This window comes from Malaclemys terrapin, chromosome 5 (genome assembly GCF_027887155.1).
Source record: "Malaclemys terrapin pileata isolate rMalTer1 chromosome 5, rMalTer1.hap1, whole genome shotgun sequence".
Lineage (NCBI taxonomy): Eukaryota > Metazoa > Chordata > Testudines > Emydidae > Malaclemys > Malaclemys terrapin.
The window spans coordinates 33,244,928-33,266,876 of record NC_071509.1 but is presented as its reverse complement, the minus strand read 5'-3'; the positions used below and the strand labels follow the sequence as shown (position 1 = coordinate 33,266,876).

The window sequence follows — 21,949 nt, the reverse complement described above, 5'->3', positions numbered from 1 at the left end:
TTTTCAGTACAGGCTGGTTTACCTCTGAGGCAAAATGAAATGTAAAGACATTTCAAAACATAGAGGGCAGAAAACACTGAAAAGATCAGCATGCTGAAATGAAGCTATGGGCCTGGGAAGCAATTCTGAAGCCTGTTCCCAGGGGTGAGAACTCCTGCAGCATGGGTATCACTCTGCAGACCTGGAGCAATTTTGTGGGAATGCTAGAAAGCCAAAGGTCGGGGTGCCGTTCAAGGGATGACTGTTTTTTCTCAGACTGACAAATGGCTTTCAGCACTGACCAAATACGTTTCCTCGGGTCATGTTCTTTTGCTGGCTATCACCCCATGGACACTGGCCAGAACAGAAGCAGCAGGAACGTACCCTCCAACCCTGAGTTAATCTCATGAGAATAGTGAATATAGCTGTTAACTCTCTCTTTGGGTTGCTTTTTCCCATCTGTGTTTTATTACACTGGAATGAGGAATTTCTTACCTAATAATTTTCTTTGTTAGCAGCTTCTCCCCGAATTCATTACTCATGGACTAAAGCCCCCAACTGTGGAATTCGGAGGCAGTCCATTGTTGCTGGAGGCTCCAGGAGTGTACTAAGCTCCTCCCTTCAGCTCAGGCTACCAGAAGAGCTCTATTATAGCTGAAGAAACACTATGGAACAACTTGATAAAATTCTCCCTTTCAAGAAATTTTCTATTCTGGTCATTTACCAGACTACCCGGGTGGGTTGAATTCAGAGAAAAGTGCTAACAGAAAAAAATTATCAGGCAAGATATTTCTCATTCTGTTGCAGTTTTACTCCTCTTCCATTACCCATGGGAAGAAGCAAGCAGTGAATCCTGGAAGTAGGGAGGGAAAGGACAATCAGAGTTTAATTATTATACTACAATAATAGGCAGGAATGGAAGTCGTCCCCCCACCATCTCAATAAAGCAAGAACTTTGTAAATTAAGGAGTTATGTGGGAACCAACCTGGAAGCAGGTTCCTATCAAATGATGCCTTTGCAGAACAATGGTAACTTTACAAAATTTTGTCTGATGAGGCTCATATACTTTTTCTCCCAGTGCCTCTAGGGACTGCTGTGAATAGTTTCCCAGATGCCTAGCATGCCAACTGGTGCATGATTTTTACATCTTGCTATCAGCAACCATAAGGCCTTGGAATTTTGAATAGAATGAGATGAATAGGATACAACTGGCATATGTATTCCATATGCTTGAGATGTGTCTTTAAAGCTCTAAGAATGTTCACTTATACCACAACCTTCCAAGAGTTAGAGCAAAATGATTGGAGAGCTGTTTCCCAGGAACTGTGGAAAGAGGAATTTATCTTGAACAGAAAGGTTTCTGGAGCTATATGAATAACCTTTTCTGTATACAAAGGCAGTGAGATTCTTGTATGAATATGGAAACTAATTCCAAAATTTGCCTTTTAGAGGTAATGGCAACTAGAAAGGCCAACCACATCTTATTGTCTAATTTGTCATTGTGATTAAACATGATCAGGCCCCCATTTTACTGGCACTGCAATGAGTTTTTTGTTTCTTCTCACACCTGAAATGTAAATTTTACCAGATCAATGAATGAAATCCTGTTTGAGTTCTGTCTGGATACCAAACTATATTACAGGCTAATGGAGACTCCATGCTGAACTATACTTCTCTTCCAATGCCCAGGCTGTTAATTGTAGGTGTTCCCAGTCTGAATGACAGAGTCCCTTCTTCAAGAGGTCTGGTGTTCTCTTCAGATATAACCTGGGATCCTTGGCTGTCTAGCAAGTCCAAATTGCCTTCTGGACCAGTGAAGGACTAAAAAGAGGACTACAACTCTTCCTTTTCCTCTTTTCTGTATCCTATATATCAGGGGTAGCCAAACTTACCGACCCTCTGAGCCACATATGATAATCTTCAAATGTTCGAGAGCTGCAAGACACGAACAACCTTTACACATGCATTTTTAAAAATATTAACATCCTACTTACTGTATCACAGCTAATTACTGCTAGAGCTAGAGGGCTTGTGGGTCTCCATCCTGGTCGAAAATCTTTGGAAATCTGGTTGATATGTTGTCAAGGCGGTATGGAGGAGCTTGGTCAGATGTTGATTTGTAAGGACTGCACAATGTTTCGATTTTACGAACTTCATTACGGAGTACAGCAATTCACAGCAGTATGTTGTACCAACAGTTGAAATGAATCACACACTAGTCTCGGTGCCCCATTACAGGGGTGAAGCCCCAAATCTTGCCAGCCCGCTAAGGAGCTGAAGCCACGAGCAGTGGCTCACCCTGCTGCAGGGGGAAGCCCCAACCCTCACCCTCCACCACTCTGGAGCTGGAGGCGCGATTGCCAGCTCATCTCCCCGCCTCCCCCATGGTGTTTAACATTTTTATTAATGACTCGGAAGAAAATAAAATCATCAATGATAAAGTTTGCAGATGACAGAAATGGAGAGAGTGGTAAATAAGGAAGAGGGCAGGTCACTGATTCAGGGTGATCTGGATCTCTTGGTAAACTGGGACCCAGAAAACAACATGCATTTTAATATGGCTAAAAAACCCATATAATCTAGGAAACAAAGAATGCAGGCCATACTTTCAGGATGGAGAACTCTATCCTGGGAAAAGTGACTCTGAAAATCTGAAAGTCATGGTGGATAATCAGCTGACCTCGAACTCTGAGTGTGACACAGTGGCAAAAGGGCTAATGCAATCCTGGAATGCATAAACAGGGGAATCTCAAATAGGAATAGAGGAGTTATTTTACCTCTATACTTTGCACTGGTGTGATCGCTGCTGGAATTTTGTGTCCATTTCTGTTGCCCACAATTTAAGAAGGATGTTGATAAATTTAAGAAGGTTCAGAGAAGAGCCATGAGAATGATTAAAGGCTTAGAAAACATGCCTTATAGTGATAGACTTAAAGAGCTCAATCTATTTAGCTTAACAAAGAGAAGGTTAAGGGGTGACTTGATTACAGTCTCTAAGTATCCCCAGAGAGAACAAATATTTAAAAATGGGCACTTCAATCTGGCAGAGAAAGGTGTAACATGATTCAATGGCTGGAAGTTGAACTTAGACAAATTCAGATCAGAAATAAGGCATACATTTTTAACAGAGAGAGTAATTAACCATTGGATCAATTTCTCCATCATTGAATTTTTAAATCAAGATTTGATTTTCTTTAAATAATGTTCTCTAGAAATTATTTTGGGGAAGTTTTATGTCCTTTTTTTATACAAGAGGTCAGACTAGAAAATCACAATAGTCCCTATGATATTTTCCTAGTAAGTTATAAAACCGATACCTTTTAATTCTCTTGTTGCTCAGAATAATGCCTCCTCTCCCAAGTCCTTTCTCTGGCTTCCTTTGTGTACATCATTTTCAAGCATTTTGCGTGAAGCCTTGGAGCTGAGGACAAACTTTAATCTATGTACATCTCTGCTCCCATTGCTTCCTAATTGTTTTCTTGCTCTCCATATTGCTCTTAGTCTTCTGCATAACTACTTCCTATCCTGTCTTGTCTCAGGCCATACCTTAAAACAGCATTCTGTTTCTTCTGTGCCACACACCTTCACTTCCCTTTTCCACTTTCAAATTTACTTATTTAAAAAAAAAATCCAAAAAACAAAACAAAACAAAAAAAAACCTTTTCACCTTTCTCCTTGCTGATCAAAATATAGGCTTCTTGTGCTTAACACTGACTCTGTATTGTATCAGTGTGATTAAGATTGCATGGTCGTGGGGCAAGAACTTTTACTTATGTGTTTAGATTGTTGGGTACACATCGTACTCTATTAAATTAGAATAAGTAGCAATTAACACACTAGATGGGTGTTGGGTTTTACTTTGTTTCCCCCCAAATATTCTTTGTGACGACAGATGTTTAATTAAAAGCTGTTAAACAATTTAACTCCTCAGAAGAACACAAATAAGAGCTATTAATGAAGTAAATATCTGTTTAATTTACAAACATCAGTAGTATTACTGATATCAGTCCAAATAAGACAAAGCACACTGCATTACACATGTACATCTAACTTCTTCTGTAAAAAAAAAAAAAATAATAAAAAAAATAAAATTGAAAAAACATCTGCATTTTTTACAGGGTATCCTGGGATTTACTGAAAGAAGAATACAACCCACTATGAATCATTACCAGTTCTACATTGTAATTTAGCAGCAACATATTAACATGGGGAACATTAGGGCAATAAAGTAGTTTTATTATTGGAAAAAGTCATAGTCCTTGATAGTACAGCCTTTTTTCTTTCTTTCTTTTTTTTAAAAAGGTCCAAGGGAATATTAATTTGTAAAGGTCTACTTTCTAGTGTCATTTTCTACACACCATTTTATTTTCTGTAAGTACTGTATATATAGGGAAAATTTACTTCTATACATTTGCCATCTAGTGTAAAGACATTTTCTCTCATACGTTACAAGTTCTCAGGAGGTGTCCTGAATGTCTGCTGTATGTGAGAACTGCAGACTATTATCACTTCCGTTTCAGACACCAAGTAGTGAGATGCTAACGAAAAAACAACAAAACAAAACAAAAACAAAAACAAAAACCAGACCAAACACATTTACCCCAAGAGGACATGCTATGTTAGTTCTATTGCAAAAAATCCTGATTTTTAAGTCTCTTTTTTTTTTTTAAACAAAATACAAAAATATCAGGACAAATATAAATTAATATATATTAAAGCATTGAAAAACAGTAAAAGGGATGCCTAAAAAGGTTAAGTACAATGTACTTTGATACAATAAATATTTCTCAATGAACCCGAATACTGTATAGAGCTGTTTAGAACTCATAGAAACAAAAATCCATATTATTACTAATTTATCCATCAATAATCTATTTTTATCATCCCCTTAACATTTATATTACAAAAAAATTAATACTGGAATAGGGTAGATAAACACTTTTTGTATGCTTCTTTTGCTAACATGCTGACATAAAAGTACACATCGTCAGGAGATTTCATGATTCTCACATTTTAACCGCTCCCATACACTAAATGGGCACCCCCTCTTCTGCAGATGCTTAATAATTATGCCACACAAAATGCATCACATACATTTGTTAAACCAATATAATCGGATTCCCTTCACCCACAACTCTTCATCATCTATAACTAAGTAATTGGTATGGTCTGTCAACATAGTAAAATATACTGATATGAAAGTGAAAAAACAAGCCTCATGTTCTGGTAAATTTTTCATCAATAAGCTGTAGGTTGGAAGTCATATGTGTATAATATCAGTTTATCTTCAGCATGTTATAAAGAAGAATCCATGTTAAAAGCAGTTACATTTCCCATCACTGTTGCAATGTTAAAGGGTCTTTTTTTTTCTTCAAAGCTCCTCTCGGTTACGAAAAGTCTCAGTTCAAGCACTTGAATCTTTTTGCAAATGAAGAAAAAGTCTTTATTCTCTTAATAAAAATAAGTCTGTTCTGTATTTTACAATATATTTCAAATATTTTCACTATGAAGCATTAATTAGTCCGACATGGTCAATAAGGATACAACATTTTCAAAAGACAAGTGTGACAGGGACACATTTAGGAGGGGCACTTTGTACAGCCACACTTCACCACCTTCTCAACCTCGTCCACAAATGAGGACCCATCAGTGCATTCAAAAGAATATTTCCGTCTCTTGCTCCTTAGTGGTCCGCAGCACTGCCCACTTGAACATCCTCCTTTACATTCTAGTCTCGATACCTTCTTGGTCGTCTGGCACGCGGCATACCCTTGCTGCTTTTGGTAGTAATCTCTGATTCGTTCCCCTCGACAAGAGATTTCTGTGAAAAACAAAACCAAAATGATGTATGATTTAAAGATGCAAGTCACAGAATGGTTTATATTACACAGTTTAGCTAAGAAGATACCATGCTTCTAAATACAATTGCTATTTTAGAGTTTGATTTTCATTATAGATCAGAAACAAATGATTTCTCTCGCATTATTTTCTTAATGTGGAATTTTACCTTCTTTGTGCCCTTTATTTTCAGTAACGTTTATATTGTGTGTATATATAAACCATAAATAAAATGTTAGTACAATTACAAGAAAATTGGAAGATAAAATCTTTATTACACAAATACACATCTTTGTTCTTACATTGCTTGCAGCTGGTTCTGTTTACCATAGGGAAATGTATCATAGAGCATGCAATTTAATTTATTAGTTCTGGAGTCTAATATTATTCAGTCTATTATTTAATACAGGCTATACACATTCCACTAACTTCATAAATTACTGAGGTATAAAACCATCTAAAAATGTGACATCTGTTAAAAGTTCTACCAGTCTATTGTAGTCACACTGATGCACAATACGAAATAAATAAATGCCAGCTGGGGTAAGAGAAAAAAAAAAGGGGGGGGGGGGACAGAAAGGAAGTGCTTTGACAGACAAAAGGAAAAAAAAAAGGTAGGGGAGAAAGTCATCCTGTTTTCATCCATCTCACCTGCATAATTCGCTGTGATATATCAGTTGAAGCTGAGAGGTCAAAAGTAGAGTTTGTGATAAAACTAGGAGCAGAATCATTGGATTTGGCTTCTCAGTTGCAGAAGACAGAGAAACAATAAATACAGAAAGATACAGCAGGTAAAAGGTAATAGTTATATATAGCAAAAATGTGCTTCTCAATAAAAGGAAAAAGAGAAATGTTTTCACAGCAAAACACGATGAAAAAAATCTTCAAAGTGTAAATATGTAATTAATGGGCAAATTTGTTAGATTTTTCTCTCACTGAGAGAAGCCCTTTACGATGTATTTAAAAAAAACAACAACACAAATGTCTATTGTGAAAAAAAAGATTGGCAATGTTTTGATTATTCATGTTATAACACCAAATAATGATAGCATGCTGACTTATTTACCTTTATCACAGCTGTCCCCAGTGTATCCACTGCTGCATTCGCAATATGGTTTCCCAAGGCCGGAAAGCCTGCATTTTCCATGTTTACACCTGATGGACTGGCAGGGGTTAAACAACTCTTCCTCTTCATCACAGAGGACTCCCCCATGTCCCTGCAGGCATTTACAACTGTATGAAAATGCATTGATTGGCAAGCAGGTACCATGTACACATCTACAGGGGAAACAAGCCCAAGAGAATAAAAATAAATTATTCATCAAAGTTTAGGCTAAGCAACATTAACTACAAATACTTTGGATTGTACGCAAAAAGCAATTGCTTAGAGACTTTTTTTTTAAATGCACTTTTTCAGTGAGATGCAATTAAGTGGTTTAAACAGTTTTTTTTTATATAATTGTTTTATATGAAAATTTACAGAAAATACGCTGCAGTATAGGACACTATTCTGTTATTGCCAGAAAACAGCCACTGTAGATGTGTTATGGAAGTCTTGTACAGGTCACAATTAAATAAATCCCGCATTCCTCATGCACCCACACATTTAATGAGAGTTAAATGAACAAATTCCTTAGAATTAAACTTGAACAGTGAAAAGAAAATGTTACTTACCTGTAATTTCGCTTCTTTGAAAGTATCATTTCACAAGATTCTCATGCCTGAGGTTTTGGGCTCTCAACACAAGTGAGGACAGTATCTCCCTAGCTCAAAGCTTTTTGGCCCTCTAAAGGCGTGGAAGCCTGGTGGCTGTGCACAATACCCGTCTCCCCCACAAATTCAGTGATCATTCACCACTAACTATTATTCCTTCTGGTTCTATAACCTTCCTTCCAGTTCCTGACTGCATGAGAAGCCAGTGATGCTTTTTCCACTGGGATCTCAACATCCACTGAGATTGCATCTGTGACAGACCCAGACCAGTGGGGTACAGGAGTCCGGTAGAGGGCAAATATACTGGTCACTGGATGAGTAGTTTTCTGTTCCCTGAGTGACCAGAGCAGGGGCTGCACTAGAGTAATCAGGAACCTGCTAGAACCAGTTAAGACAGGCAGACTAATTAGGACACCTGGAGCCAATTAAGAAGAAGCTGCTAGAATCAATTAAGGCAGGCTAATCAAGGCACCTGGGTTTTAAAAAGGAGCTCACTTCAGTTTGTGGTGTGAGTGTGAGGAGCTGGGAGCAAGAGGCACAAGGAGTTGAGAGTGAGAGGGTGTGCTGCTGGAGGACTGAGGAGCACAAGCGTTATCAGACACCAGGAGGAAGGTCCTGTGGTGAGAATAAGGAAGGTGTTTGGAGGAAGCCATTGGGAAGCAGCCCAGGGAGTTGTAGCTGTCATGAAGTTGTTACAGGAGGCACGATAGACAGCTGCAGTCCACAGGGCCCTGGGCTGGAACCCGGAGTAGAGGTCAGGCCCGGGTTCACCCCAAACCTCCCAATTGACCTGGACTGTGGGTTCTCCCAGAGGGGAAGGTCTCTGGGCTGTTCCCCAACCCACATGGTGAATCTCTGAGGCAAGAAAATCCGTCAATAAGCGCAGGACCCACCAAGATAGAGAAGGAACTTTATCACACATCTTATAAAGACATGACATAGGTACTATGATTACTGTTTTGGCCAGGAGACTCGACATTTGTAACATGGTCAAACTGTCCCCTCCTGGCTCTCATGAACCTCTTCCAATAGACTTGTGATGTACTGCATCCTTAAAGATTGCCTTGAGCTGCATCTACGAGGTTACCTAGGTACTTCGCTGGAGCATATAGCCCATCACATTCCCCTCAAAGAAGTATGATGTTTCCCAGGAGGACAATTTTTAATTTTATTTCACCAAACACAGACTGAAATCCAGGGGGAATTAATTCTTTTTAAGAATCAGGAATTATCTGATTGCCACCTCTTGACTTGATGGCACAGGGTCAATGGCTTTCTTCCTAGGAGGAATTTTATTTCCTGTAACGTTCTTCTTGATACACTAGTTTCCTGGACATATATTTGTTTCTAGGGGAACAATTTGAGTGAAGATTCCTGGATGGAGATCAAACCAATCCCAACAGTCCAACTCAGAATCACTCTGATGTTTCTCCTTCCTGTCTCCAGCCTCATCAGTGGAAACCAAATTATGCTCATCTCCACATTGTACCTTTAGGTCCCACATGACTGATTCAGCATGGTGTGCTTAAAGGCATGGTAGGAAATACTGCTGGATAAGTCATTGACACCATTTGTACCATGGCTGAGCACAATGCCTTCTGCAACCCACTCAGGCTGTGCTGAAATGAACTGCATATAGCACAGCTCTGCCTGCATTGATGTATTCAATACTGAGAGTTTCAACACCAGAGCAAACAAGACTCCCAGGATGCCAAGACCTCTGAGCTGCCTCTGCACTGGGCCTGCTGCCTGTTATTCCTGAACCTGTATGATTGGAGCAATTCAGTCCCCTAGCCTCAGGTAATCTCCAAATGCTGCATGTGTTTGGAGTGTGGTAACCAGACGTTTCCAGGCTGAGCTGCACAGGGTCCATGGCTTCTGCAGTGTCCCAAGGCTGCTGGCTCTCATGTGGCACTCTCTGCATTTAGTCCTCTGGTTGAAGCAACTCATTATCCAAGGAACAGCCAGAGCTTAGGACATCCAATCTGCGATGTTGTGCTGACAGTGTCGAAGGCCTGAAATGCTCTAAAGAGGTTGTGTTTGATGACAATACAAATTGCATCAAGCCAACTAGTAATGAGGATCTGCCGGATTTAAAAGGTAGTCGGATCTGTGCCAATGCCAAGTCTTGGATCCAGTAGATCCTTTGAAGCATTCCAGGCCAAACTGGAGTAGAAGAAACATCAAGTCAAGTGCAGTGTCTAGGTCCTTATCTTCAAGGTGCTCAATGGCCAGGACCCAACATATCTAAAATATTGCCAAAAGCTCCAGATGAGCACTCTGGTGAACAACTATATTTTTCAGGCACAATGGAACTTTCTACCATAAGAATAAAGATCACCCGGGGAGGATTTAGAACCTTCTTGGGGGGCTGGCCTGAGCTTGTATAATGAATTATCACAGGAACTAAGGACCATCACCCTCTTCCATTCCAAGTGCAAGGTGAATGTCTTCAGCCTGGCTTTCTCCAGGATGAACACACAGAGGAGCGTACATTCAAAGAACATGACATAAAAGTACATGAAAACTTAAAAAACCAAACCAGAACACTATGTAGGTTTTCCCCTTGGGGAGACAATGAAAGAAAGAGCAAACCACTCATTACAGATTTTAGTCATGTCGCTTAATGCACTACCGGAAGTTGTTGAAACATTCCAGTGATGACAGTGGTATAGAAACCCATACAGAACCGAATAGAATTCTTTCAGAGGTGCCTCTAATTGGGTCTTTAGGTGCTCCCCACACAAAGCTTGATGGATGACATTTCCATGTTATATTTGACTTCCAAAGCACAAAATGCAGCAGACTTGCTAATTTGTGATCAACATCTTGCAGCTGCATCTGTTTCTGGAAGCCACTGGGTCTTCCTTTCTTTCTCCTCCTGAGATGCAAAGAAAAGGGTCATCCGAGAAAAGAAACCCCGTGAAAAAACATATTCATTTTCAAGAAACCCCTGTGAAAAAACAAGGAACTTGGTACTACACTACGTGCTGAAATGCTTTAAAGCTTCACTGATGTGGCTTGGGAGTAGAGTTATAAACTTCAGAGTACTGAAACATTCTGAAGTCAGTGCAAAAAAACTGTGATGAAATAATTAAGCCAAAGCCTCAAATTGGCAATAGTGTCATCACAGAATATGCCAAAAAGGACACTTAAAAATCATTCTGCCCAGGAGCTGAAAAACAACTCAACAGAATCTGAGCAAAACACAAAGTGAATCTACTGGACATCAAAGGAACATGGTGGTTTTAGGTCATGTAGGCTGGACTACTGAAAAACAAGCAGACAAGAAAAACAAATAAGCCCCATGTTTTGGAGCCAATTGCAACAATGAGAGATCAATGATAACAGTTCCAAAAGTTCAACTGCAGCTCTCACAGTGAGTTGCTTACCCAATTATGGTCAAGAAAGTTGTACGGGTAGAGGTAACAGCAAATTGTGGTACATGACCAGTAGGTGATTAAAAAGCTTTGTAAAAAGCAACAGAGGGTCCTGTGGCACCTTTGAGACTAACAGAAGTATTGGGAGCATAAGCTTTCGTGGGTAAGAACCTCACTTCTTGTTAGTGGAGTCCCTGACCTGGCTTGTGCTGGGCGCCCATGACCCAACAATGAGAACCTTGTGAGGATGCAATCTATATCAATTCATCTATCTATCTAGAAAAATATTCAACAAGAATATGCAGCTAAAATGGTTTAGCCAAAATATATTAAAACAAAATTGCAACTCAGGAGTTACTAACATAATTGATTATCGACTTAACACAGAAGTTAGACTGTGCATTGGGAAAAATATCTACCAGCTGAGTCATGTGACAATATGGAAGTATAAAAAATAACTATGATTAGTGTATTTACTTCTTGCTGGGAAACAGTTTATAAAATGAAACACATTTTTCTGAAATACTCTAACAAAATTATGAATACAGAAATGGATATGTTTTCATTTGTAAACCCCCCTGATTATTTCTTATGCCACTCCTCATGTCTTATTCACACCAATGTAGTTCACATTGTAGAAGATGTGCACAAGTACCTAGGTACCATCTGTTATGCCCTTTGGTGGGGCTTAAGAGGTAGAGGTACAGAAACTTTGTCACACCATCTGCACTGGGAAATTTCACTCATTAAGAATATTTTTTTAAAAATGAATTGGCATACCCAAGCTATTCCACAAATACTACAGAATGCTGTCACATACTGTAGCAGCTGAAGTTTGAGTGCTCTTCAAGTTCAGCCCGCAAAAGACTACACTGCTGTGATCCAACCCCAGAGTAACTTTTACTTCTAAATGCACAGTATATTTGTATCTTGCTGAAAATATTTGAACTTTAAATTGAATGTACATAACAGGACACTCAGATTAACATTAGAAAATTAAATTATAGCTCTGTCTTGAGGAAGGACATACTTATTTCCAAGACAAGGGTCATTGGTTTGCTGATCACACAGCGGTCCAGTCCATCCTCCTTCACACTCGCAGGTAAAGCCTGACTGGCTTGTAGCATGGCAGGTTCCATGCACACACACTTTCTTGTGACAGGGCTCACAACCAGGAAGAATTCCCACTTGCAGTGGCACATTTCTAAAGTCCTGCAGTTCGCTATTGATGTACAGATTACGGATGCAGCCATGGAAGCTGGTGCCATTCTGGCCTGGAGACTGGCGCAGTGCTGCAACATTGTTTTTCACAGGCATGCCTAGAAAATGAACATCATCAGCTCATGAATACATTGTTTGGTAGGAACAGTTTTGTATTCTTTTTTTACTGTTGTTTTTATTTATTAAAAATAACTGTTCCCAAATAACCATTCATAGCTATTGAACACACAATTATCAGAGATGGGCTCAATATCTGGATCTAGATGTGGTTTAAGTATGGTTCAGGTTAGGCAACAACAAAAAATATTACATATTTCATCCATGTAAGGTGAACATTTCACAAGATCACAACATTTCTACCATCCTGAACTGAAGAGTTCAGAAGCATGCAAACTAAAACCAGAAAACAGGCCTCTCTCAGTTATGGATTACACCAAAGGTCTCTACTGCAGAGATGGATTCAGATTCAGGGATTCAAATAGGAACCTCACAGAACTGAAAAGTTTAGGTCTGAAGTTCTGGTTTTGACCCATTTCTAGTAGGTACAGATGACACTGTTTTCTAAACCTTTATTTTTATTCACAAATTATTTTAAAAATACAGTTTGTGTTGAAATTTAGCATAGGATCTGATTTTCAGAGATGCTGAGCACCCACAACTCCAGCTGAAGTCCCTGGGAGTTGTAGAAGCTCAACACTTCTGAAATTCAGGCCCACACTTCTTGCATTTGAAATTTTGTGCGTGAAAATTTCACAAAAAGTTCAGTTGTCTTGATAGGTGCAAATTCACATATCACTGATTATTTTCACAACTGTAAGTTCTATTCCAATCTACAATTGTTACAGAGGCCACTGAGGGGGGGAGGGGAGAGGGAGCGAGGTAGAGTAGATATATGTACTGCAATTAAATATATCCTTACAAATTTTTGGTCTTCAATTCAGAATGAGAACTCCTATACAACACTGTGTTCTTGCATATTGGTCTAATAATTGTTTCATGAATGCTTAATACTTCCTGGGGTGAATAAATTACAGCAGTCACAGCGTACTCCAAATAAAAGCGGAACTTCTGGCTACTTGAAAATAAATGTTCCCATGGTTTGAATAGGACTGATCTGGTCTAAAATTAAAAGCAAGCCAGTTTTAAGTCTGATTAGTGCAACAGAGTGGGAGTGAGGCCCAGTCAGGATTCCCTAGGCAACCCTGACTCAGATTGCACATGGACTACCCTCCCTTGAGAGCACCTGCTCCCCGGTTTCTTAGCCCTGTGGGCTGGGAGAAGAAAATAACACTAACTGCTTTGACATGGTCTGCAGAGCCAGTCCTTACCAAAAAGAACAAACAAAACTATATGAAACAAAGACACCAACACAACATTGCAATATAAGAACCAGGGATTTCTGAGTGAAGGTTCCCACAGCAACTGGGAAGAGAGCAAGTGTGCATTACAACAGGTGAAATAATATCAGGCAAATATTACAATGTAAGTCAATTCAAAGAAATGTTTCTCTAAAGTCAGAGATGAACACATGTAGCATAGTGAAAGACTCACCTACTACATACACAAATGTGGGCATAGGAACAGTTGCTGTGGAAACCTTCACTCTGAAATTACTGACCTTTGTGTGTTTAAGAATTCAGCCATTATGATGAATTCATATTTTTAGAGCTGTTGATTAATCGAAGTTAACTCACGCGATTAATTCAAAAAAATTAACTGCGATTAAAAAAAATTAATCACGATTAATCACACTGTTAAACAATAGAATAGCAATTGAAATGTATTAAATATTTTTGCATGTTTTACTACATTTTTAAATATATTGATTTCTATTACAACACAGAATACAAAGTGTACAGTGCTCACTTTATATTATTATTTTTGATTACAAATATTTGCACTGTAAAAATTATAAACAAAAGAAATACGATTTTTCAGTTCACCTCATACAAGTACTGTAGTGCAATCTCATGAAAGTGTAATTTATAAATGTAGATTTTTTTGTTATATAACTGCACTCATTACAAACTACACTCAGCTTACAAATGTAGATTTTTTTGTTGTTATATAAATGCACTCAAAAACAAAACAATGTAAATCTTTAGAGCCTACAAGTCCACTCAGTCCTACTTCTTGTTCAGCCAATTGCTAAGACAAACAAGTTTGTTTACATTTACGGGAGATACTGCTGACCACTTCTTATTTACAACGTCACCTGAAAGTGAGAACATGCGTTCGCATGGCACTTTTGTAGCCGGCGTTGCAAGGTATTTACGTGCCAGATATGCTAAACATTCATATGTCCCTTCATGCTTCGGCTACCATTCCAGAGGACATGCTTCCATGCTGATGATGCTTGTTAAAAAAAAAAGTGTTAATTAAATTTGTGACTGAACTCCTTGGGGGAGAATTGTATGTCTCCTGTTCTGTTTCACCCACATTATGCCATATATTTAATGTTATAGCAGTCTTGAATGATGATCCAGCACATATTCATTTTAAGAACACTTTCATAGCAAATTTGACAAAACGCAAAGAAGGTACCAATGTGAGACTTCTAAGGATAGATACAGTACTCAACCCAAGGTTTAAGAATCTGAAGTGCTGTCCAAAATCTGAGATGGATGGGGTGTGGAGAATGTTTTCAGATGTCGTAAAAGAGCAACACTCCAGTGCGGAAAATACAGACCCCGAACCACCTCAGAAGAAAATCAACCTTCTGCTGGTGGCATCTGATTCAGATGATGAAAATGAACATGCATCAGTCCGCACTGCTTTGGATCATTATCGAGCAGAACCTGTCATCAGCATGGACATGTCTTCTGGAATGGTGGTTGAAGCATGAAGGGACATATGAATCTTTAGCGCATCTGACACGTAAATATCTTGTGATGCCGGCTACAACAGTGCCATGCGAAAGCCTGTTCTCACTTTCAGGTGACATTGTAAACTAAGAAGTGGGCAGCATTATCTCCTGCAAATTGTAATCAAACTTGTTTGAGTGATTGGCTGAAGTAGGACTGAGTGGATTTGTAGGCTCTAAAGGTTTACATTGTTTTGTTTTTGAGTGCAGTTATGTAATAAAAAAAATCTACATTTGTAATTTCAACTTTCATGATAAAGGGATTGTAGTACAGTATTTGAATTAGGTTGTAATCAAAAATAAATATAAAATGAGCACTGTACACTTTGTATTCTGTGTTCTAATTGAAATCAATATATTTGAAAATGTAGAAAACATCAAAAAATATTTAAATAAATGGTATTCTATTATTGTTTAACAGTGCACTTAATTGCGATTAATTTTTTTAATCGCATGATTAATCATGATTAATTTTTTTAATCGCTTGACAGCCCTAAAATTTTTACACATGCACCATACACAATGCATATAGTTTCCTTGCTAGGACACTAGTCTTGCAGCAATAACCACACAAGCACATTCTTATGCCCAGGCAGAGTCAAGAACAAGGGTCTTCCCATCCTTAGCTAACTGTCACTTCGCGGACTAAATCAGAAGCAACAGAAAGAGCAGTTACTTACCTTACATACTGGAGTTCTTCAAGATACTTTAGTTCACACAGATCCCACTGTAAGTATGTGCAGGCCTGGAATTTCTTAGCCAGCACGGTCCACTGGGATTGTGCATGAGGTTGCATGCCCTCACGCCCCCTATTGTGAGTGTATAAAAGGTGGAAGCTGCCCCAACCACTCCTCCATTTCTTCACTAGTACAAAAAATCCAGGTAAGGACTGTATATCAGTGGGGAACGAGGGTAGGTTATGGGATCCACGTGGACAAAGGCATCTCGAACTCCACAGATCCCACTGTAAGCGGCTAGCAGTTACTTCTCAAGGAGGTGAGTGACAGGAGTCCTATTTAAATAGTGACTGTAGGACAACCCAGCCAAATTGGACATTTGATCTAAAAGGCACCACAATGGGCTGGTGATGAACTTATGAATAGAATTCCAAATTACTGCCCTCCAAATCTGAGAAATAGGGACCCTCTAAAACAAGTTACTGTTATCAACTGATCCCTCGTAGATTGTGCCCTAACTCAAGAAGGAAGAGGTATTTTGTTTAATGAATAGTATATCCTAATGCTAACTGTAGCCCATTTAGAGAGTATTTGTCAGCACACAGCCTGCCCTTTAGACTTACCACCAAAAGCCACAGAGAGTCTGGATGGTTTACAAAATGTCTTTGTTCTGAAAAGGTAAAAGAACATAGCTCTAAGAATGTCTAGCTTATGTTGTTTTGGCCTCTGCAGGAGAATCATGAGGTTTAGGAAAAAATACTGGTAAGTGTATAAATTGATTTATATGAAAACCTGAAACCACTTTTCCAATTTTCGGGAAAAATTTTGGATGTGGTCTAAGAATAACCTTGTCTTTATGAAAAATGATATAAGGGGGTTTTGCCATCAAAGTCTGAGTTTCCCAGAGAGTGGAGGTGATGGCTACCAAAAATGTCAGTTTAGCAGAAGAGATAGAGAATGTGATGATGTAGGATGTGGGATCAAAGGGAGGGTCCATCAAAGACAGGAGAACTACATTCAAGTCACAGGTAGGAACAACACCTTAACTGGTGGAAATGCATGAATCACGCCCTTGAAAAATTTAGATACCATTTGCAAACATCAGGTGGAGCACTAGGCCTTGGTTCAGCAAAATGATGTCTGAGAGGTTCAGAAGTCGAAGAGATGGTCTGATGGACAGATGCATCAGGTCAGAATACCAGAACTTATGCAACCGTGCTGGAGCTACCACTGTCACCTGGCACTTGTCCTGATACAGCTTTTTGAATACTCTGGGAATTAGCAGAATGGAAAGAAAGGCATAAAGCAGGTTCTTTCCCACGGAATCAGAAATGCATCTGCCATAGATCCTGGTCTTACTGCTCCCCAGGAATGCCTTCCAGGTTAGTAGAGTGGCCCTCAGCTCTGTCACATTTATTTTCAACTGAGACACTGCTCAGGACCACATGCCCTGCATCTGAAGAAAGACCAAATAAGTACCTAGCATCAATCACCAGAATCTTTGAAGGAGGTGGTGGATCAAACAGAATACACTGGTATACATTTTGAACGTCTGTCCACCAAAGCAGAGATGACCATATTTTCAAAAGAACATCTCCCAGTAAGTCCATACTGCATTTGATTTGCTGATAAATCAAGCCCTGAAGGGGCCAGAGGCTCATCTTGCACATGGAATCATGTATGTCCATGCTGCCATATGATCCAGTAAATTTAGGAGATCTTTCACTGACATTCTTGGATGAGACAATGTATGAAATGAGGTGATTCATCACTTTTTTTTTTTTTTTTTTTTTTGAGAAAGGTACACTCTTGCCAATCTGGAGTACAGCATTGCTCCAATAAATTCTATGGACTGAGTAGGGGTGAGAATGGACTTCTCTCACTTGATCTGGAGGCCCAGTTTGGAAAACAGCTGTAGAACTGTGTGATGATCTGCTGTGATGAGTGACCTCAAATCAGCCAAGATACAGATACACATCAAATCATAGAAATGTAGGGCTAGAAGGGCCCTCAAGAGGTCAGCTAATCCATCCCCTGCACTGAGGCAAGTATCGCTGGACCATCCCTGACAAATGTTTGTCTAACCTGTTCTTTAAAACCTCCAGTGAAAGGGATTCCATAACCTTGGACATGATTCCATGTGCAACAGGGTAACCTGTTCTATTGCTTAATTATATGTATAGTCAAAAAGTTTTTCTTACTATCTACCTAAATCTCCCTTGCTGCAGATTAATCCTATAACTTCTTGTCCTGCCATTGGTGGACATGGGGACAACTGATCTTCATCTTCTTTATAACAACCTGTTACATACTTAAAGACTGTTTTCATCATATCGCCCCTTAGTCTTCTCTTCCCTAGACTTAACATGCCCAGTTTTTTCAATCTTACTTTATACACCATGTTTTCTAAACCTATTATTAGTTTTATTGCTCTCCTTTGGACTCTTTCCAATTCGTTCACAGCTTTCTTAAAGTGTGGTACCCAAAACTGAATACAGTACTCCAGCTGAGGCCTCACAAGTGCTGAGTAGAGCAGAACGATTTCTTATCGGGTCTTACATACAACACTTGTGTTAATACACCCCAGAATGACTTTGCCTTTTTCGCAATCACATCACATTTTTGGCTGATCCACTATAACCCCCAGAACCTTTTCTGCAGTACCACTACCTAACCATGTAATGCATACAAATGCATTTTGTATTTGTGCATTTGATTTTTCCCTCCTAAGTGCAGAACTTTGTAACTGTATTTATTGGACTTCATATTACAGATTTCAGACCAGGGAACACAAAATTTCTCTGAAGGATGAGATCTGTGACAAGAGGGACTCCCTCCAATGCTACTCTCAGGAATCAATCTACATAGAGGAGGAGATCTAGGAGAAGGGCTTCTGCTGCCATTAAAAGATTATGGTGATGCAGATGAATAAAATTCTTTTAAAAGAGGTCAAATCCCTGAGGTGTAGAAACAGGAAGAAACTCAGACATGACAGTATGAACAGCAGCAAATGGTACTGTAGAAGCTGGATGCAAAGAGGTTTTCATTTTCAACACCGGTACAAGCACAGATTTGGATACCACAGGTAAAAGAGAAACATCTAGTGAAGGGGACACTGGTTCTGGAGAGATGGTTAGGTCTGCAGGAGATGTAAAAGCAGCCATGGCAGACGTAGGAGGCAGTACCGATGACGATGCTACCATGGCCAATGGTACTGACATGGGAGTCTTAGCCGATAAATTTTGATCATAATGCAATACTGATGAATCTGTGGCGTACAGTACCGATACCAAAATGGTGCTAAGGAAACAGTGATAGTCACATGAGATGGATGGGTTAGAACTGCTGCAGAAGAAATACAATCCCACAATCTCTGATGACTCACAGTACCAATGTGATTTTGAAGGAGCTAGTTTAGGCAAGTCAGAGGCATGATGATGGTTAGCTTTCCTCTTGGCTAGTACTGGGGATGATGACCACAGATTTTTGTTCCTTCCTATATCTTGGGCAGAAGGGGGGGCCTCTGCCTTACCCAAAGAGGATTAAGGAGAAGGATCTGAAGGCTTAACCCCTGGAATGATGTCTTGTAGCCACAGCACTTGCTGAACCTGCTTTTGAAGCACGAGGACACTGTTTCTGAAGAGGGACCTCAGAGTGAGAGACATGTCTTACTGAGTTTTCCATCAGAAAGAATTTCAAGTGGGTGCCATGAGCATTCTGTGTGCATTTAGAAAAATAATTACAAATAGCACACTTGTTTGGGATATGAGACTCCCCTAAATAAAAACAGGCATTTCCTATTTGCATCACTGGCAGGCATAGCTGTCTTGCAGGCAGGGCAGATTTTAAAGCCTGGAGGCTATTCTCAGCCATTGGACCTACTCCTTGGTACTGAAGTGAGACTCAGAAGAAAAAGAAGGGAAAAAGTCCTTTAAAACAAAAGCCAACAGGCTTAAATGAAACTTACAGAAACTACAATAAGACTAAATTAATAAGTAATTGTAAACTGATCCTATCTCAGAACTGCAAGGAAGCAAGACAACACTCTGGGCTCTAACTTCCTATCATGAGTGGTGAAGAGGAACGATGACATTGGGAGTGTTCTGCCTTTTATAACTTTGCTGTAGGGGCATATGGGTGTGTAGGGCACATGAGCAGCCCCAAAGGACACTGTTGGTTTAAAGAGTGTGGGTTCGTGCGCATGGGGCACACATACCGACAGTGAGTTCTGTGTGGACAAATACTCAAAAAACCCCACAATTTCAGTTATCCTTACAAGAGTCTAATTGTATCAGTTCAAAAAATATTTCTTATTGAAAAAAGTACTACCATAGTATGTACAGTGTGAAAGCAAGAACTGTCACAACCTTTTACTATGTAAGTATCCCACCTGTTCCTGCCTTTTGCCTTTTGTCCTCTCCCTGTGTCATAGCTCTTATTTAACCTAAATTGTAAGCTCCTTAGGGCAGAAACGGAGGGTGTGATTTTTTTCATTGCCTTGCATCTTGCCATCATTTATATGTGTGTATATTTACAGTGTAAAGTGAATGTAAAACACCACTGAAACAGAATGATAGCATTTACGCCCATTTTGCACAGGCATATATGACTATTCAAGGTGCTAAGGAGTCAAAAACAGGCCCCTGTGGCTTGTCTATGAAATGCTATGCACTTTCCAATCCTGTTTAAAACTAAATAATAATAGGAAAAGCATAATTATAAATATTGCACTGTGGATCACATCCTTAAGGTCGGAAAACAACAGTTATGAATTACCAGGAACTCTCTGGTCCTTCAACTACACTCCTCCTAGAGCAATCGAATATTTATTTTTAGATTGTTATGTAGACATTTTAATCATCTACTACTATAGTTAACAATGAAACTATTTCAGGATTAATTGCCCTGAGTGTCATCTTTGGGAATTAATTCAGTGAAGTGGCCCTTTACTATGCTTTTGTCAATGAATATTTCCAGAGTACATTTGCTATAACATCTCTAATAGAAAACAGTAAGTTCCCCTACCTCCTACATAAAGTGGGGAGTCAACATTCAGAGTTGATTGCTTAGACAAGTTGGTAATGATCTTGGGACTTCCTCCATCAACAGACAAAGATAGAATCTGATCCATGGCTAGCAGCTCCACTATGTGGAAATTCCCATCATTTATTGTCTCAACGCTGCAACAACAACAAAAAGAAAAAAAGAAGTTTTAAAACATTTGAATCTTGGTTAGGATTTCCTTGACCGTCTGTCCTTTAAACAGTATATAGCTTCAGAGCAAAACTTCCCCAGTAATGTAATCTGACAACTAGATTTTAAGTAAAGATGTGCAGTCATGCTTATTAACAGATAATAAATTGTATTACTATTTCTATAGCATTGTAGTATTGCTACTAGTATATTTTACATATTAATGGCACCTTTCAGTCTGAAGTATTCCCAAAAGAGTTTACTAACTATATACATATAACTTCAACCAGATATTATGTCCACTATAGTAGGAGGAAAAAATCTGTCTGCAAACAAACCCCTACCTTTACAAAACGTGCCATGAGATCATGCAAAGTGAACATCGCTATTATTTTTAAATCTTAATTGAAAAAACAAAATGAAACTCCAGTGATGAAAACAGTATTCCATTTATTTATCTTGAATGAGTTAAGAGCTGAGTTGACACCAGTGAGATTTGAACCTGTTATTCCAGAGAATCGGGGCTGTGTCTACACTTAGGATTTACAGACATACTCCCATCACTGGGCTAGAACTGGGGCTACAGCTATACTTGGAGCCTGGGGAATGCTTTCCAGCTCAAGTAGACATACTCACGCTAGCATGTTACAATAGTACTGTCAGCAGCAGCAACATGGGCTAGCTGCCCCAAATACATTATCATAGGGTTTGTCAGGTTTGTAGTCAGGGGGACTAGTCTGTGTTGCCACTTGCCAGTGCCTATAGTATAGTTGCTATGCTACTATTTTCAGTGTGCTAGCTTGATGAGAGCTAGTGTGAGTATCTGCTTGACATGGGAATCACAGCCCCAGCTCCAAGTGTAGATGCAGCCTTTCACAGCTCCACTTCTGCTAGCAATAGAGTAAGTGCTATGGTAGACTAGGCACGGGTATATTTATGCATTTTCCCCCTACCTAACACAGTGACATGGTGGTAAAGAAGTGTTTGCGCATGTCTGTATCATGCCTTCTCTCCTTGCTAGCATGGCGAGAGAATGTCTGAAATTTCTCAGTGCAGACAAGGCCTTCCCGTTTCAACCCTGAGG

The 21,949-nt window shown here is 39.3% G+C and overlaps 1 protein-coding gene across 5 annotated transcripts in view; it reads right to left on the bottom strand.

Moving 5' to 3' along the window:
- Window positions 1-3,935: 3,935 nt before the first annotated feature.
- SLIT2 (slit guidance ligand 2) overlaps window positions 3,936-21,949 on the bottom strand; it is a 422,038-nt gene continuing 404,024 nt past the window's right edge. For 2 of the 5 annotated variants that reach the window (XM_054030532.1, XM_054030534.1), the window contains 4 exons: window positions 20,698-20,852; window positions 11,942-12,230; window positions 6,885-7,096; window positions 3,936-5,801 (listed from right to left, as the gene is read on the bottom strand). In XM_054030532.1, the coding sequence (XP_053886507.1) occupies window positions 5,560-5,801; window positions 6,885-7,096; window positions 11,942-12,230; window positions 20,698-20,852 (898 nt within the window). In that variant the 3' untranslated portion in view covers window positions 3,936-5,559. Of the gene's footprint in view, window positions 5,802-6,469; window positions 6,559-6,884; window positions 7,097-11,941; window positions 12,231-20,697; window positions 20,853-21,949 lie in introns of all 5 variants that reach the window. The other 3 variants (XM_054030535.1, XM_054030533.1, XM_054030537.1) reach the window with 3 other exon arrangements.